Below are 19,952 nucleotides of genomic sequence, written 5' to 3'. Positions count from 1 at the left end.
GAAATTAATGTGTTTGAGTTGAACATGAGTTGTTTATTCAATTGACTTAATACTTCACCCAGTTGTTCAGGGCCATCACATGATGAGGTAAGATAACTCCATATTATTCTTTACACAGATTATGGCCCCTGATTGACTATGGAACTTAGGTTAAAGTGTAAGGGCAAGTTGGAATATTGTTTAATAACTTCTATACCCTTTATTCAATTGACTTAATACTTCACACAGTTGTTCAGGACCATCACACGATGAGGTTATATTACTCCATATTATCATAAATACAAGTTCTGGCCCCTGATTGACTTAGGTTAAAGTTTTAGGGCAGGTTAAAGTTTTAGGGCAAGTTGGGATTTTAATAAAAAAACTTCTATACCGTTCATTAAATGCACTTAATAAAATTCAAAATTATTTACGACCATCTTACAACAAGAAACATAACTCCGTGTTAAGCCTAAATACAAATTATGGCCCTTGATGTTTTTTAAATTTCCTTTGAAAGGCATATTTGTATATTCTTAACCACATTTTCATTATGGGAAATCAAGTTATTTGAATGACTTGCGTCATTATTTGGGCGGGCTGGTGGGAGGGTAGCATCAAAGTCACCATGTGTATCGAATAATTTTAGTTAGGTTTGACATAAAGAGATATATAGTATGTTTTTGCTGAATTCCAATGGTATAAATATCTAACCAAGCGTTTCGTTTGCTTTTCGACCACAAACAAGGGGTTCTGGAATGTTAGTACAATACAGTAAAACTGCGATCACCCGAGGACGCCGGGGCCCGAGCTAAAACCTCGAGTGATTTAATATTTCAAACGACCGAAGTATACATTTTAGTCTGTTATGGGTTGTTGTAATAGCTCATAAATTTTTAGGCTGTAAGAATGTGAACAAACCCCCAATAAATTAATAAATAGCGAAAAATTTACATAAAAGCACCATTTTTAAACAAGCAACATTGTAATATGACAATGCATATTATGGCACATGTGAGATTTATGATAAAAAATTAAAGATGGATAATTGGCGCATCTTCACTGTCTCGCGGAACTGTTGAATGATAAGAACTCACTATTTTCAGAGATTCTGGTTTTTGTCCGTAATGAAAGTGCTTCATTACTCATTTATTACTCATTTATATTTCTAACAATAAAAGTCTTGTCATCAACTTCCAACATTTATCTTCTCAAACTACCTTATCAAGAGTAGAGTAGAGGCGGTCATGTATACACGTTTATAATAGGGGTTTCATACCTTATCAAATCTTCCCTCCATCTGTCATTGTACTATTTACAATTGCGAAAGTTTTAACAACTGGCAATTGTTTGTTTATTTTTGAATATGCTTTGGAAATTGTGTAAGACCTCGAGCGAATCATAAGGTTTTGCATATGATTTGTGTAATTGGGACCTACAATGGTGCCCGACTCCTCGACTTTTTAAGGTTTCGATCCAGCGTCCATATATTTCATATGAAACCAGAAGGTAGGACTTATCTCCGACCTCGACTGACCGCCAGTTTACTAACGACCGCCTGTTCGAACGACCGCAGTTTTACTGTATATGTGTTTTCATGGTGAGTGTGAAAGCTCGTTCGGAAACCGGGGATATTCAAATATGAATATACATTAATATGGAAATTTCAGAATATTTTCTTACCATAAATATAATTTATCACTTCAAAGCAAATTGTAAACATCGTAAGACCTTTGCGCAGTAACGGACAAACACACACACACGCACGCACGCATGCGCACAGACACGCACACAAACACACACATACACTCTCTCTGACACACACACGCGTGCACATACACACACACACACACACACACGCACACGCATAGTATATATATTTAATTATTTCAAATTGTTCTTATTGTAAGACATATGAACATCCGTGATATGCATTAAGTGTGTTTTGAATTAATAAGCAATCAACATTACACGCATAAAAAAAACTTTCAATTTATACGATTATTTATTTACAAAGTCTCGAATAATCCATTATTGGAGTGTTTGGAACAAACGTCAATTCAAACAGTATTCATTCTTATATAGTATGCAACTACGTTTACTAAAAACAACAACATCTGAATAGATACACAATCAAACAAAATCATGCTAAAACGCCATATTATAAGAACGACATGTACTGATTAATTTGTCGACACAGTGTTTAAATGAATACTTTTAACCAATGAAACTATAAACTTAGTAACCACTGGCTTGGTATTTCCTCTCAGATACTCAAATACAAGTGTTCTTCTTATTTATCTAGTATATGACAATAGCGTTCAAAAGCATTGTACTTCTATCAAACCTTATGCACGTGGTGCAATGTTCCGTGATAATGAGCTTTCTGTCAATAACAAAGAATATCGTGATGTTATTGACACCAAATATGGATAGGCTTGATCAGCCGTTCGAAGACGAAATATTTGACTCTTTAAACAACAACAACATAATGACGGGTAAAAATTGCAAAAATACAGCCTCCTCAATAAAAATGTTTACAAAATACAAAAAAACAATAACATCATGATGAACATCTCTGTTTTACGTTTTGAAGACGACGTTTTCGTTGTTTCCCAGGTAACAGATCAACTCATATGTTTCCTTATCTGCCGCTCCCAGGTTATTGATTATATTGCCGATTTCATCAGTATTTTTAGCTGGTAAACTGCCTTGCTTATGCGACCACCTATAATTGTTGTCGAGGCGGTAAAAGTGGAAATCCGTCCACTTTTCGCTGAAGGTCAAGGCAACGGCACCAGTGTTTTGACTCATGGAGGGTGGGCTTCCATCTGTCCGCTTTACGTAACCATCTTTGATGCATCTGGCGAGAACCTCTTTTCCGTTGGTAGGCAAACATTCACCAGTACCCCCTAAGAAAACAAAATACAATCAACACATTAAATATGAATATTATTACTTCAAAAAAGAGCTAAAATTTAATTTGATTCCGATGGATTATAAGATGGATTATTATTATTATACAGATCGGCCTAAGTTGTCAGTCAGGCGCAGAATCTGAGTGAAATTTGCATTATGTCGCAACAACGGCTGTCTGGGACTACTCATTTGTCTATCGTGCCAATGATATCATTTTTGACATTAATAATTGCTTGATTACATTTAATTGCTATGACCACGCCTCCCTTAGGGCATATCATCGGCTTGAGGCATATGTAATGTTCAAAGATGGCTATACTCGAGATAATGAGACGGTGCCATATCCAAATACTGGTAAGATTATATCAGTCTGTGGTGTTAACATATACTATGCTTGGTTGTTATGATGATGATGATGATGATGATGGTGATAGTGGTAGTGATGAAAAAATATACAAAACCTATTGCCATTATGCATGTTCATGAACCAGCATTTGCAAACTAAATATTTTTATGAATAACATACAAATTTCATGTGTGCAAATATCAAGCAGGTTAACTGCAGAGGGAATTGTTCAATTGTTTTATCAGACGCTTTATTAATTTTTATTCCATGCTTGCGGGTAAAAACAATTAAAAAGTAAATATAAAAATGACCATGACATGTGAGGCGATTCATCGTTCAGTAGAAAAGGATACTATGCCTTTTAAGCCAATCATCAAGTTAATTTATGCTTCGATAATTAGAAACCAAGTCATATTGTGTATGTGAAAACAATGACAAAGCTATCATCGCCGGCTCATATTAAAATGATCTTCAATACCGTGTTACCTGGCTGTGCGTATTCGACTGTCGTTAAGTTTGTCGCATAGTTGTAACAGTTGTTCTTGGTTAATTTGTCAGTACTATTCCAATAAGCGGGATCATATTTGGGCAATGCATACAATTCAATTGGTTCAGAAGGACCGCCTCCGCCATCTCCGCCACCTCCGCCTCTACCACCTCCGCCGCCTTCACCATCTCCACCACTTTCACCACCTCCCCCGCCTCCGCCACCTTCATCACCCCCGCCACCTTCACCACCTCCGCCACCTTCACCACCTCCGCCGCCTCCGCTTTCATCTTCGAATCCGCCTCCGCCTTCGCGACCGGGTTGGCCACCTCCGTCACCGAGGTGGCTTCCTGCGCCACCGAGCTGGCCACCTCCGCCACCCTCGCCACCTCCACCGCCTTTTCCATTGCCTTCGCTTCCACTACCTTCCAGCACCTGTAAGGATTTATTTCCGTATTGTATATGGTTTTGCTATTGACAATCATCACTCAATAAAACTCATAAATCTCTAGTTTTGATTTTGATAAACTACAGCTGCTATTAATTGAATTGAATCATTCTCACTGCATCAGCGATTCTATAAAATCAGACCATAGTAAGTCGTATCTTTATCGAGGCCCCAGAGTTATATAATTAGAACCACCTTACCACAAAGTAAATGATATTGCACTAACTACACTAGTTTCGCTCATGCCTTATAATTTCAGGAGTTGGACGTAGTAACTGGTTTGACTGTGGAAATGGTATAATGTATATTCAATAAATATATAATTAAGAACACGCTATTCAACTGACAAAATCTAATACTTTACTAAAAGGGAAACATACCGATTGATTTTTTTTGACAATTAAATTCACGAATTGTGAAATGTTCCAATTATCAATATTAGAATTTGATTACTTCAGTCTGATAATAGCATTACTTTGTTACACTTATAATACAATTTCGTGCATCAACGTGCGTAAAAGTGTTATAATCGGTATGTATCGACATATTATGTATACGAAAACCATGTCAGGGTGTGTTTTTTGTGTCTATTGAAAACCAATTATACGCACGCGATCATGCACAATCATTAAAAACATGTTGTTCGTATGTAACGTATGATATCTGTAATACTACACCTTAATTATATAAAAAAATCGCGCAATCTGTAAATCGCGCGTCGCGTTATTTTAATTAGTGTATTATTTCCATAATTGTGACAGAAGTGGAGGCGAGTGCAATAAACCATTCATGTATTTGTTTAATTAATATTATCCAGCAGTTTACCAATTACTTATGTTCACTTACAGTTGTTTGGCTCTCCTGGACAAGTTCGGTCACATATTTGCCAAGGTGAACAAATTTCTTCAAAAGAGAATTCTCGAGGCCAACATCTTTTCCTTTCCCTATTGTCATCATTTTGGTTTCTTTGGATATTCGTTTATAAACGCTAAGACCTCTGTATCCAAGCTTATTCTCGAGGCTAAAAAAGACGTTTAAATAAATCGCTAGACACGACTAATATATATTGTTTAATACATGATGATAAAGCGAAACACTAAACCGTTGATGCATATGGTATATTTGTCGTAGACCATTCGTACAGTTGACCGAATCCCAAAACATATGAACTCGGAGAATAAATTATATGATCTTGAGTATGAAGTGTTCAATTGAAATTTCACCTTTATCATTACACTACTGTGTCTAGGTACCTTGTGGAATGAAAGTGCTCGTGATCTGTGAATTCCGCCATTTTCTTTTCATTGTCTATCTTCACAATTGGATTCGGACGACCGGAGAATATGTTCAATTCGACCACATACGTATAGTCTTCTAAAATGTATAATGTCAGTCTGATGAAAAAAAAGAATTCGACCCACAAACACGCTAGTTTTCGGATAGTACTAATAACTTGAATGTTAAATATTGATGCTTGGTGACCCTTTATAACTTTTGTCTCATTTGAAAGTTATTTGCACACTGATCTCCAATAAATGACCAGCTATACATAAGGTTATTAGAATTTGTACATTTACTGAAACCGTATGAACAATTATCAGTTTTGCAGTATTAAATGAACACAACACGTGTTCTTTGTTTTTAAATAAGCTTCGGTAATTAATTACTTTTTTCTATTTCTGCACACCAAACCAAACAAAAGTACGAAAGATTTACAAATTCGTCCGTCGGATTCCTTAGATAAGGAAATGTTTCACCCTTGCGTTCTACGCTTCTTATGCATGATTGTTCCTTGATTGTCGGATAATTCATGAAAACAGTAATTAATCTGTTGTGTAATCGATATTTGCGTATACAACTTTGAAAATGTAGGATGCTGCTCATCGTCTGCTGTACCCGGTACTTTAATCCGTTTATACTACATAAGTACCGTGTGGAAATTTACTGACACAATTCCGTTGTATAGAGTATAGATAAGGTAGAGCAGAAAGCTCTTCGACAAATAAAATCTTACAATTTAACAGTCAGTATATCAACTTTAAGAAGTTGTTATGGTTTTTGTTTCTAAAGGTAGAAAAGAACACACGACGTGATTTCATTGGTTTAGATGCAGTTGAGATACCTAGTCAGCACATATGAAATGATAAAGAGATGAATGCGGGGATATGCGCCGATTGTAACTGTTATCATAAACAAATATTTAACAAAAAAAACAAAATATTGTTTTCAGTCGTCCAAATGCCCTGTTGTTGACTATTTATGCAAATATGTGGATAATTTCACCATTTGCTCCTTGCTCAATGCAATATATTTTATCATTACCAATGAAAATGTCATATGAAATTAGATTTTACATACGCAAAAGAGCTTAAAAATAAGTCTTACTCAATATTTCCAGAATGTCTGGCCGAATCATCCGTTTTGATGCCATGATGTCTGAAAAGGAACGTATCAATTTTTTTTAAATGCTTACGACTCTGCCACTTCGTGTTTACGCCACGAAAATGCAAAATGCTCCAATTTGTGGGCAAAAAGGAGACTAAGTGATACAAATAAAAATATTTTCCAATATTGCATACGCAAAAGACCTTAAAATAAGTCTTACTTAATTTTCCCAGAATGTCTGGCCGAATCATCCGTTTTGATGCCATGATGTCTGAAAAGGAACGTATCATTTTTAAATAAAAATGCTTACGACTCTGCCACTTCGTGTTTACGCCACGAAAATGCAAAATACTCCAATTTGTGGGCAAAAAGGAGACTAAGTGATACAAATAAAAATATTTTCCAATATTGCATCATATTACTAATCTTAGACTATAAGAATATACAATTGGTCAAATCGTGCTTTGAATAGTTATGAGAAGGTGCAACTTTATTTCTTCAGTGCAGCGACAAAACGTGGTGCCATTTGAAGCTAGAAATGATATATTTGGATTTTAAATATTGACACAAGACAAGATTTCCATAGGGCTGCAGACAACATTAGGCAAGATAGAGATTTCCAGCATGGCCAAACGCTTGGATCGAACTGTCTTTGGTGGGAGAAAACAATTTTCTTTAAGTAGAATATCACATTCGCGACTTCCAAAGTAAAAGCATTAAAGAATAGATTTTCAAAAAGTTATTTAACTATCTGTTTTTGAATATTGTTTAAAGTTCACAAGGACAGATTTTATAATTGTTCAAACTTTCAATTGGAATATCAACGCAGTTTCCAACTCCGTACCGAGTAAGATTTTTGTTTATTTCATTAAACGTATTATCTTGAAAGTCAAACATATTCTCATTTCATATGCTAAAAGGATCGACCTAATGCAAACAAAATCCATTCAAACATGTCGATGCAGTTTGACAAAAGACATTAAAATATTTTTCATTGAATGTCAACACAAATTTTGAACGCCATTGTTTTAAAAAATCAAAACAAAATCTGCCATGCCATGTGTGCACGTTTGTGAAGCAAGTGCATTTCTTTATGTCTAAAAAAGTCAGGGCCGCAGAATATACCAGCATTTTGGGAATTTTCGACCTCGTCGTAGCGATTCCGGTTATAAGGAGACCTCATTTTCAATCTTATATTGCTATTTTCAAACCGTCTTCAACTTACCAATAATCAATCCAAAAGTCTTAAAAAAGACGTTTACACTCTTATTTTTAAAGTAAACTCATCCCAGCCGATATCCAGTGACAGCGACACATCGATAGGACTGTAACATAACTCATTAAAATTTCCAACAGCGATAAGTGTACAAACACTTCAGATTTCTATCAAGAATTGTATACATTACATTGTTTCAATTTCATACAGACAAAAATGGAGAGGTATACTAAGCGGACTACAGAATTTCAGTAGACCGTTTTAAAGACCAGTCTGTCAATTGTTTAATGAAGCGTCCATTTTTCACTGAAACAAGATCTAATGGGTAAGCTTGTATTGTAAATAAATATCTAATGCTTTTGAAATTACAATCACGAGCAGGCATAACTTACATAAACATGCATACACATTTTGTCAATTTAGTAAGATATCCGACAGGTTTCATATACATACACACCTGAACCTGCCCTTGCATTAATTTGTAATGATATACGATTTTTGCCAACCCAAACAAGTTTTAATATGTAAATAGTATTACAATTACATAAATCAGTTTCAGAAATACATCAAATATCAAAAGTAACTCAGTATTCTTGTCTCAAACTAAAACTATTACTTTCTAAATTAAAACTACAGCCATTAACATGCAAGAACCATCAACACACCTTTCTAGGTCCCACATGGGCTCTCTTACAATTCCATCCCTGCCAATAGCCTCTGTAGTCTTGATTTTTATGACCTTGTATTCGTTGACCTTGATCTTCAGCTTGCTCTCATTGAACGCTACCAGTGTTGTCACTGTAAGCGCCAAATCCCCGAGAGTGATATGCACCAGCGTCACCATAAATATCACCAAGGTTGTCCCAAATATCACTTTGAGAACCCAAGATATTATCACAATAAATACGATTAAAATGCACAATATTTGAGTTTCAAACACGTCAGGTACCGTCTGACTTCCACTTCCACTTAACACAGGGATTCCAAAATTGGACAGATGACGTCCTTGTTTATAGCGTTGGCTATTGCCCATAGATTTATAGTCGCAAGCTGTTCTTCTTTAGATTAATCTACGTGAACAAATACATCCTTATAACCTTTTTTCTTGTAATTTTGCTTTAGCTTTTAGGCCTTTGTTTACATCATCTTCAATGATGCTATGAGGACATCAGGAACTCGAAATCCTGTGTTATTTCTTTCAATTATTCGGACACTTGACACTTTTATATCATCAACTTTCATATACTCATTGATAATCATGCCTTTGTTTCTAATCTTATTACAGCTTCTGGAAGCGTTCGAAAGAAAGCATCCTGGGATTTTTATGATATTTTTGCATTTATCTGGTTTGACCGCCTGAACAGCATCAATAAGAGGGTTAACCTTTCCATTTAATGAATCTAAAAGAATACCGTTATCAGCCTGCCATGTGCCTATGTGTTCGCCAAGAGACTTTTGTAAACGTTTTACCTCGTTGTTTATACGTTTACATCCATCGTTTTTTGGGAAACCTATCTGTAATTCCATTTCGTTTCAAGTTCATCTTATAACCTGTCTATTCTTTCTGTTACTTTTTTGTTAAGCTTTTTGAGCTATGTGTCTGTTTCGTCGATTTTGTTCAGGATTAGTTATACTCTTTTCCCATTAGCTTCTTCATCAGATTAACTGGGTGTATCTCTATACAAGGTTCTCTGCGCCTAAGCCATTATGCGGTCATAGCTATCACCATTTAAAAGTTCGGAGTCACTGGAAAGACTCGTGCTCTTCTGAGAAATGATAACTTAATCACTATTGGAGTTGTGTTTCTTTCTAGCAATCACCGGGCTTCTTTCGTTGAATATTGACTGCGAATCTGACATAGTATTATCAACAAAATCCATTTCATATATCACCTTCAGGGGACATAGATTGTTTATAGGCTTCATAGACATTTGGCAAAAGTCATAAGTGAACATTCAATGACATACCGTCACAGAGCATACTTTCTAAATAGGATATAACTGACAAGTCGCCCAATCAGTAAGTTACATTATTTCTAAATAAAACAAAATCAGTTAAGATACGAGTAAATCGATATTAAATGTTGAATAAATGCATATTTCATTACGTCCTATATGAAATTAATTCATAATATACATGCAACACAAAACTTTTATCGCGAGCATAAATAGTAATGCTCTCATTTTGACATATTCTAAGCAGAAATGGCAATCAGTTGTACACGTATATTTAAATATGCAATATAATAACCAATTTTAAAAGATATGAATTTGTTTTAATACATCATTTTGATCTGAAGTTCTTACAGTAATATTTAGGTATGTCCAAACATATTGCCACATGTATAAAGAGAGGTGCTAAACGTTTTTGAAACAACATCCACTTTGTGTTTGCAAATCCTGGACTTTGCAAACTCAAGTACCCTTTAATAATTATGTAGCAGAATATTGGCCATTATTTCTATACAAGGCATCACTAAGATATGATTTGTGTGTATTTTGTTTGCGAAATGTGTTTAAAAGCTAGTTATATTGACCCGCGAAAGTCGGGCCCCCGCGTTTTTTTGCTGAAAATATACTGGATGTTTCACTCTCTCATACGGAAACCGGACTGTGGTTCTTCAAGTGAAAACGAGATGCAACCATAGTGTTTTTATGCTGCTTAAGTCTGAAACTGTTTACCAATAATATCTCAATTATTCTCAGATTTAACTTAAATAATGACAGGTACGCTGCGTTTATTTACATGAATAAAGTTTGATGCTTAGTGACTGTGTATAATATTGCTATCCATTGATAATTATATGATTGCTTATAACTAGTTATAACTAATAAATGACCGAAATAGAGTAGACATACATATATCACAGCTTGTACAGTTATTCAAACAGTGTTAACAACTACCAGTTTTGCATTCTTTAAAGAACACAACACATGTTGTTTTTCGGTATTTACTTACATTTTCTATTTCAAATACAGCATTTACCCATGCATCAAATACTCACACATTCATCAACTTTGATGTCATAATGTCATCTGGATACTCTTGACTTAAGGTCGGTTCATTAAAGCTGTAAGTAACATATAAAAACATTTTCAAACTATTGTGGCTGATTTTATTTTTGGCATTTTGAGTCGAAAATGCAAAATTCTTCAACATTAAAATCAAGAAAAGCATCTTATGGCGGGGTAAGAGGCGACAAAGTACTACAAATAAAAGTTAGTTAGCAAACGAATTATCATTTTACCAGTCCAAGAGAAAGGCTTACTTTTAGTAGATAATATTCTAAGAATATACCTTTAAATGCTCTTTTCATTGTGTTTCTATTTATTCATTTTAGTTTTGAGCTTCTTGAATACATATACACCTTTTCTTTCTGATCAACCTTGTCCATGTTTTTTTCTCCCACCGCAGCTAAACATAATAAAGTTAAACTGTATTTTATTCGCCCTGGAACTCTTTTATAGGCAGTGAAATTTATTTGCATATAGTTGTTTGATAGTTCGTGGTTGTCATAGATATGCGCGCATTTATTAAGATTATGTTAAAAGTCAAAGCGTGAAAACTATATTATGATGCCTTAAGTAATAATTAATGATTTTGAATATTGCCACATGACGAAGTTTCCATGATGCTACAGACGAAGGTCAGCAAGAAGAAGGTAATTGTTGATAACAATAAAATGGAGCTCCATACGGGTACTTGTTTTATCTTTGCCCGTGGGCAAGATAGAAGTTTCCTAACATAGCCTACGTTTTTGGATCTACTTGTCTGAGGTGAGAGAAAAAACATTCATGCATATTTTGATCTACTTATCTGGGGTTGTAGAAAATTGTGTACTCATCAAAACCTAATAAACCTGTTTGTCTTGTTTGAAACGTTCATTGTTCTTTAAGTTCTACAAAAATGAATTTGTTTTACGACAAAATCTGTTTTCTTCTGTCGTTCTTGTTTATTGTTTTATACTTACTTTATCTTTATTAAAAAATATAAGGCACTTTCGTACGCAAATGAGAACAATGATCATATCATCCTTCGACATGTAAATACGTTCATTTCAGAGCATAAAATGAGGATAATATACTTAAATAACAACATTTTACGTGTTTAAATATTATAAAATTATTAAGAATGAATTGAGGATAATGAATTTGAATATCAAATATTCTTTGTTACGTTTACATAATTCATATCCATTCAAATAAACCATACGTTTTACAAAACAGTTCTCAAATAACCAATTCAATTATAAAAGATCAGTGAATATTGATGAGGCTTGAGTTACGCTTTGTGAGAAGAATTAAGAGTTTATGGTACATAAATGTCTTATACTACATTATAATGAATAGTAGTTTAAGACATTTTCACAGTCGAATGGTGCCACAATTTCATGTTACTTCAGGAAAATACATTTTTCATGTAGCAATCGGTCCCGTCATGGGTCTGTTCAAAACACTGTTTTCCTTGGCCATGTCCTTATTTTTATTATACCACATGTATTGTTTATATTCAAACACACAAATAGGAAAATCTACTTTACAGTCGTTGTGTAAACTACAATTTTCGTTCGCGTAAACTGGTATCCTAAACAATACACACGTTGACTGATTCATTCAGATTGTTTGTGATTCATTCACTGTGATTTACGATTCGTTTCGTAAAAAACCCATAAAGAATGGAAGAACTGTACAATAAATCATTATGGCATGTTACGATATTTGTCAAATAAAAAACATTGACTTATTAATTGATTTCGTTCTTCATGGAAATGCCTGCGTTCTGCAAGAACATGTATTTCAAGGTGCGGAACAATTTACAGGAAGATTCACTCGACACTCGGTGAAGGTATATCCCTCCCAGAATGTATTCCCCACATCCTGCCTTTGTTACGTAAGGAAAGGACCCTTTATTCACCAATTGTTAGTTAATGTGCATCAAAAATACAAGAAAGAATTAGATTCGGCATAAAATTGCAATACCAACTGTCAACCTCGAAAAATACCTACACAATAATTTATATTGTATCACTAAAGTTTAATGTGAAACAAAAATATGACATATATAATATTAAAAGTAACCTTGACTCCAGGGGCAACGCGTAACTTGCAGACCAACATGCATATTAACTTTCTCTTAAAGTTTTAAGGCTCTAACTCGATCAGATATATGCCTTATGTATACATTCGAACCCAGTTGGCTCGAACACCAAGGGACCAGCGAAAATATTGGAGCCATGCGGGATTTTTTTTTCCATCAGTTTAAATAAATCGGTCTTCAACATCCAGTTCGAGTCAAACCGGCTCGAATCAACGGGGTTTGACGATTTTATATATACTTAACGCGATAGGGGAAACAAAATTGCCTCATACGAATTGTATACCTTAGTCAACGATAATGATATTACTCTTACGGGTAGTTGTCAAACAGATTGCCGAGGATGCAAAACATCACAAGCTGGTTAATAGTCATGTTAAGGGTTACATTCTTTTGAAGATATTAGCGGCACAAGATAACCGAGTAGCAGCAAATTCTAACTTTATTTTAAGTGCTTAAATATTTAAGCAAAGCAAAAAAAAATACATTCCTACGTATTATAACGTATATAAAGTGTTTTTTTCAAAAGTTCATTGATATTTTTGTTCTTCCAGTTACTTGATCATTAACTATTTTTGCTTAACGCTTCATTAACATTAACTGAAATTAACGCTACCCGAGTCGAAACTTAACAATCAAATATATGAAAACAATAGCTACGGAATAATACAATCTAGTGTATTAAATATCAAATAACAAGGTTTAAAGCGACACAAATCTCACTGTTTCACTCTTTGTATAATGTTTTCAATAATCTGAATAAATCTCTGGCCGTGTACCGAATTTTGTTTTTATTGAGTTGAGGGAGAGTGAAAATGTTAATGAATATTATTTGCGATTCGAATGACATCGAAACAATGTCTGTCATAAAACAAATTCCCATTTCACAATAACCTTTTGTTAACGTTTCATTGTATACTAAAACACATGCTGTGCATTTGTGCTTTTGTGTTCAAAAATGTAAACTAAACTCGGTTATGGAGAGTTATAATATTTATATAGTTGGTTAGGCGATTTTAATGCATATTTCAGCGAATGCGTCATTTAAATCCGTAGTAGACATGAACTAAATCTAGCCAGGTGCCTTAATGTGATATCAGATTAGCATTTAGGGTATTAAGTATTTGTTCGCTTTTACTTGCTAGCTATGAAACCCGGAGATAACTCTTGCTACGACAAGTGTTTATATTTGGTTGCAGTTACAGCCCTGCCATATTTGAAAAATTTACAACGTTGTTGCATTCAACGATAATCGATGCTTAACGCATTGACACAATCTATAACAACTCAGCTGACTTTATAATGCTTGTCAATCGGATTCTAACAATAATGTTTCCAACTAGTTTTTTCAAGTATTTGTGATAAACTCGGTGATCTGATCATACAACTCGAATAGATTTTGAGTGGACTGGTTATAGTTTCCAACTCCATTAATACGTGAACGATTTAAAACAAACGATTGATTCGCTTGTGAGACAGAATAAGTTCAAAAGGCGTCAAACGGCACGGCTATTTTATGTGTCTTTTGGCGCCATAAAATGCACGATGTTATAGTCAACTTTCCCCTCAACCTGGAATGGAAAAGTCCAGATTTTGGAAAAATATCCCCCCGCCCCAGTGAATATTTCAAGTGATTGACCAAAAGCAACAAGGTATTTGATTCAGGCACAGCCTGAATGGTCACTGTTCGTTTTTTTTTTCAAATGACCTTCACCTTGCTGGAAAAAACATTCAATTTTGGGAATATCTGCCACTTTTAGACGCGGGTTTGTTAGCTTTCTATATTTGAATCGAACACATTGCTATTAAAACTAGTGATGCTATCTTATAAACTTGGTTTATTACGAATTCTTAATATTAAGCAAACTTGTAAAAGAGTCATGCAACCCTAACATGCGCTTTCTACTTTTAAACAACATTTATTTATATTTAAATCGCAGCACAAAGCTACTCAGCACAATGTCGTTGTGATTTTATTTCTTGCAAACGCTGCGACAAGTTTTGTCTGGCGGCTCCAACTGCAAACCCAGCACCGGACTCAAAACCACCGGCGTCTTTGTACAATAAAAACATTTACAAACTACTTTTTTTGTATAGTTCTCAGAAAAAAATATTGATAAAGACCCAGTTTAACTATAATAAACTATATCACATACTAAAATCTGCCTTATCTACTTTATTTTTACATTTGTTTATGTTAAGGAATGGATTTTGAGTTCAATTGCCATTGCAACATATTTTCAATAGGGTCCTTAATATATAAAACATTGTTTCACTCTAATTTAATCAATATCAATTGTGCTAACAATTTTGAGTTAATCTGAATTTTCCTTATTTGCCATAGAAAAGGTTTCACCTGTTTGCCGTTTTTGAAGGCATGGGTTGGTATTCAATATACAACATCAGTTAATCTTATGATTATACATCATTGAAACGAAAAATTAGAAGGGTTTATAGAGTAAAACTATGTCAATCTTAGTATTGTTTTGGATACCAATTTTAATGCATTGCTGTAAAAGCTGAACCCTGGCGGCGACCCCCTGGCGGAGTGCGAGACTTTGATTGAAAAGATAAATGGACGGTTGCGGACCGACATCATGGCTTTGTGAGTGATCGTGACTGTAAAGATTAAGAAAGTGGACGGGGAGGGTGGTAGGGTAACCCCTCCTGTAAGCGGAACCCTGGCGGCAACCCCCCTGGCGGAGTGCGATATTATGACTGAAAAGATAATTGGAGAGTTGCGGTCCGACACCAAGGCTTTGTGAGTGATCGTGACTATAAAAATTAAGAAGTTGGACGGGGAGGGTGCGGGAGGGATATCCCCTCCTCCCAAGCAAAACCCCGGAAGTGCCCCCATGGCGGAGAGGGAGATTATGATTGAAAAGATAAATGGACGGTTGCGGTCGGACACCATGGCTTTGTGAGTGATCGTGACCGTTGCTGTGGGCCACAGATCGTGTAAAATAGTGTATCTAATAAGTCTGTCCAGGGTGTGGAGAAGGTGATCCATCCCGCCAAACACCACCATGGCTGAGTGAGAGTTCCGGTACCCTTTCCATGGAGCAACATGGCTCGGTGTGAGAATGTTACTGCACCTTTAAATTTAAAATGGAGGTGCACCTCTTTGAAATATACAACTGCACCTCTTTATTTAGACCGTCATGCCTTTTCTAAGACATGCACCTTAAAAAATTAAGTGCAACTCCATTTTCAACTGACATTGCCATTTAGTAACTTTTCACCAAAATGGTATGTCAAGCTGTACTGGCTTGCTCAGACTCAATCCCATTGTCAAATAAATAGCCATTGTGCCATTCACTCAAATCTGCGTGCGATAAGACCCCAACTTCTCCATAAATCTTAAGCGTAACCGACTTTAATAGCTTGAACCTATTATAAATAAAATATTTCCATAAATTTGGGAAAAAAACATGACATACAAAATAAAAAAGTCATGTACATACAGTGTACTAATGCTCAAAAGCAAGTACAGGACAATCAGATTTCAGTGTAAATCACTTGTAAATTGAATATGTCAGATAAGCACAAATTTCAAACTTTTTTCTATATTTCCGAACGCATCTATGCCACCTGGGTTTTTGACATTTATCATATAAGCTCATTGATATACTGTTTGTTTCTTTCCTAATTGAATTTCTTTCATGCCGTTTTTGGTGCGACTTTGAGATAATATCATTTTCTAATGAAACTGCTGACCTGTATTTGTCTTTGGTCTGTATTGTGCATTTATTCGCACATTTTGCTTGCTCTTCTAAGTTTGCGGCTTAACATTTGATGGAAATGGCTATTTCTGCTGTATTTTCTACATCATGTAGTCACCTCATAGACATGAAAACACTAACAATTGTCATGAATCTTTCAGTTTTGGTGGGGGGTTTTGCCATTTCCTTTGCTGCGCCATTTGTCCAGGAAGCAAATAATTTGACATATAGTGGTGTTTAGACTGTTTATAAACACATGATCACTAAAATAAATTGTTAAACTGAACAGTTATGTTCCCTTTGTGTATCAGTGGACCAGAAAAACCATAAATTTGACTAGTTGAAGCATTTCAGTTTGGCTCTAAGTCATTTTTTGTATAAAATGCTAAGCCGATAAAGTGGAAAAATCTATTTTTGCTTTAAAATAAACTTAAAAGAGTAGACAGACCATTTTTATGGTGCTGTTTTATAGACTCCATTGAAAGCTACAAGGAAAACTTTACTTGGTCAGATTATTCCAATGCATGAGGAAATAATGGCTTTTCAAAAGTTTGCGGCTTAACATTTGATGGAAATGGCTATTTCTGCTTTTTATGAAAACACCACAGGTGCTTATACTCATTCTTTAAGTGTTTAATATATCATTGCCAAACTTTCATTATGAGTTGCATACAGCCTGAAATTGAACTATAGGAGTTTTGAAGTCTGTTTTTGCAAAAATGATATATGCAAAGACTGTTTTGAAGAGATAAGCAGGGTAAGTGTCAATATGAAACATATTGTATAGGTGACTTCATTTTTTGTGTGATAGCCTCTTCATCTGTGTAAATGTGAACAAATTGACCCTTGTGTATTACTTCAGTTAGGTGTTTATCTGTTTCAGATCGGGATCCATCACTTCAGTACCAGGATCCATCACTTCAGTACCCTATTCACCAGTAAGGTTTTATCCAGGATACCAGAGTGGCATCTGGGATTGATCACTTCAGTACCAATGTCACCAATAACGTTTTATCCAGGATACCATATTGGCATCTGGGAATGATCACTTCAGTACTATATTCACCAGTATCATTTTATCCAGGACACCAGAGTGGCATCAGGGATTGATCTCCTTATAACCGTATTAACCAGTAACGTTTTATCCAGGACACAAGTATGGCATAAGGGACCGATCACATCAGTACCCTATACCAGAGTGCATTATGTATCTTGGATCAGTGACTTCAGTACTGTAATCATCAAGAACATTTGAAATAAGAGACAAGAATTGCATAGGCATCTCAAAGTATTCTCAAAAGAGCATCATAAACTAGAATATCTTTTTAATTTTAATTTACAAGTTAAGTTGGTTAAATTTTATGAAAACACTAGGGTTGTTTTTTTGAAAGTTTTTGTAGAAGATATTTATTTCCTTTACTTTACAAATCTTTCTTATCATATTATAAATTATTGAAATTGTTTTTAAACATCTTGCAGAATTGTTTTTTGTCAGTATTGTAGAATAACCATTTCATGTTTTTTGTACCAAATGATGGCATATCTTCTTACAAAAGATCCTGATTCCATTATATTTCCAAATTTCATAGATATATGTTTAATTTGTATATTCGCACAAAAAACAAGTTATTGGATGTTCATTTCTGAGTCGTATAAAATAATGTGAAAGCTCTGTATGTAATGCTGGAACTAACTAGCCCAGGCACAGATTCATCCCTGGCCTTTAGTGCTGAAGCCCCCCCCCCCCCAGCTGGGCTCGAAGATATGCTTAGGGGAGGGCTGGTCTTTTTTAGTTTATTTGTTAACAAATGCAGGGCGGATGTGTCAATTTTCTTGCAGATTATTCCCTTATCACTAGATCAATACATCATAGTTTATTACAGTCATATGGTCAGTAGGCCGCTAAACCCTTGCCGGGGGGGGGGGGGGGGGCAATTACTTATGTCTAGAATACCGTGACTTTGTTAAAATTAAAACAAAGCCTAGTACGTTCTGAACAATTATGTGTATTGGCAAAGGATAAACATTTTGTAGCTTTAAACTGAATGAGTTAATGAATGAGCTTATGTAAGCATAATTATAGTACAGTCTAGTTCTGATTATGTTGTGAACTGTTAATTTAAAACTGCTATATTGTGAATATATTACGGGTTTACAACATATATATATATATATATATTAATATCAATAACTAATGTTTTGTTGAATAATCTAGAGTATGTGCTTGTTTGTTTTTTTTTGAAATGTTATAGATGTATTGTTGTTGAATGTTTATAATTCAGTTTAAAGACTCATACTTTAAATAATTAAATATTTTCATACTTTCTGCATACATTGTTATATTCAATGATGAAATGGTGCTAGCAACATCAACTACAGGGAAAATATATTCATTTCAAACTGCTGAGGGGGTCAAACCATTTTTCCGGGTTATTTGCAGAACCTTACAAATCTAAAATATACACAATGCTGTTTTACATATTAAAATAGTTAAGTTCAGGTTAATTGTCAGATAACTGTAATAATTAGTTTTAAGTAAACTCAATCTGTTTCATTTACCTTGTTTAAAGCAGGAATCATTATTTTGTACTGTAAATGCTTGTATGATATTCAGTTTTAGGTAAATTAATATAATTGTGTTTGTAATTATGACTTTTCTCAAACATTTAATATTACATTTGCTTTGCATTGCCTTAACCTTACTTGCTATGCACCTAAATGATCTAATTGGTCATAGTCATAGTCATAGTATGTCATATAAAATGAATTTTGCCTTTGACACTTGTTTACCTAAGAAAAATGTACTACAATAGCAATTTCTGTTGTTGATAACATACATAGAGCCCGTCTAAGGCAGTGTCTCATATCAAATTATATTTGCTATGTATATGAAACACAAAAATCTGTAAAGTTTACGTATAATAAATTCTGTTCTTTTCTCTTTTGTTCTGATAATAATCTACATGAATGCTCTTTTAGACTTGTCATCAATTGCTGTGATTAAAGGTGGTACAAAATGAATGAAATGTTTTCATCTATTTTATATATATATATATATCTGCCTCCCATCTAATATGTACTGTCTAAAGTAGTTTCTTTCATTGTCCTTTCGTTGAAAGATCTTTGTATGAAATTTGTACTCTTACAGAACTGTATTTACTATTGCGAGTATCCACCTATTATGCATATGCAAAATGGTATGTGTACAGCACCTTTTCCTGACATTTACTCCCGAAATAATGCTGTAATTATTTGTTCCATGAATTTTGAATCTTAGTAAGGGTCCTCCGACATGAACACAGAAGCAATGTGTGTGTGTGTGTGTGTAAGCTTATTTATACTCGCACTCGGGCATG

At 34.6% G+C, this 19,952-nt stretch overlaps 1 protein-coding gene across 1 annotated transcript; it reads right to left on the bottom strand.

Moving 5' to 3' along the window:
* Positions 1 to 1,965: 1,965 nt before the first annotated feature.
* Positions 1,966 to 8,001, bottom strand: LOC128223375 (uncharacterized). Its single transcript, XM_052932655.1, has 7 exons — positions 7,790 to 8,001; positions 6,785 to 6,835; positions 6,565 to 6,615; positions 5,433 to 5,553; positions 5,026 to 5,200; positions 3,731 to 4,166; positions 1,966 to 2,891 (listed from the first exon to the last, which is right to left on the bottom strand). The coding sequence occupies exons 2-7, from the start codon at positions 6,828 to 6,830 to the stop codon at positions 2,563 to 2,565; spliced, it is 1,158 nt and encodes a 385-aa protein (XP_052788615.1). The 5' UTR covers positions 6,831 to 6,835; positions 7,790 to 8,001; the 3' UTR covers positions 1,966 to 2,562.
* Positions 8,002 to 19,952: the final 11,951 nt, after the last annotated feature.

This window comes from Mya arenaria, chromosome 17, assembly GCF_026914265.1.
Source record: "Mya arenaria isolate MELC-2E11 chromosome 17, ASM2691426v1".
In the NCBI taxonomy this organism is placed as follows: domain Eukaryota; kingdom Metazoa; phylum Mollusca; class Bivalvia; order Myida; family Myidae; genus Mya; species Mya arenaria.
Note: the sequence above shows the minus strand (reverse complement) of the source record. Positions and strands in the feature narration are given on the sequence as shown.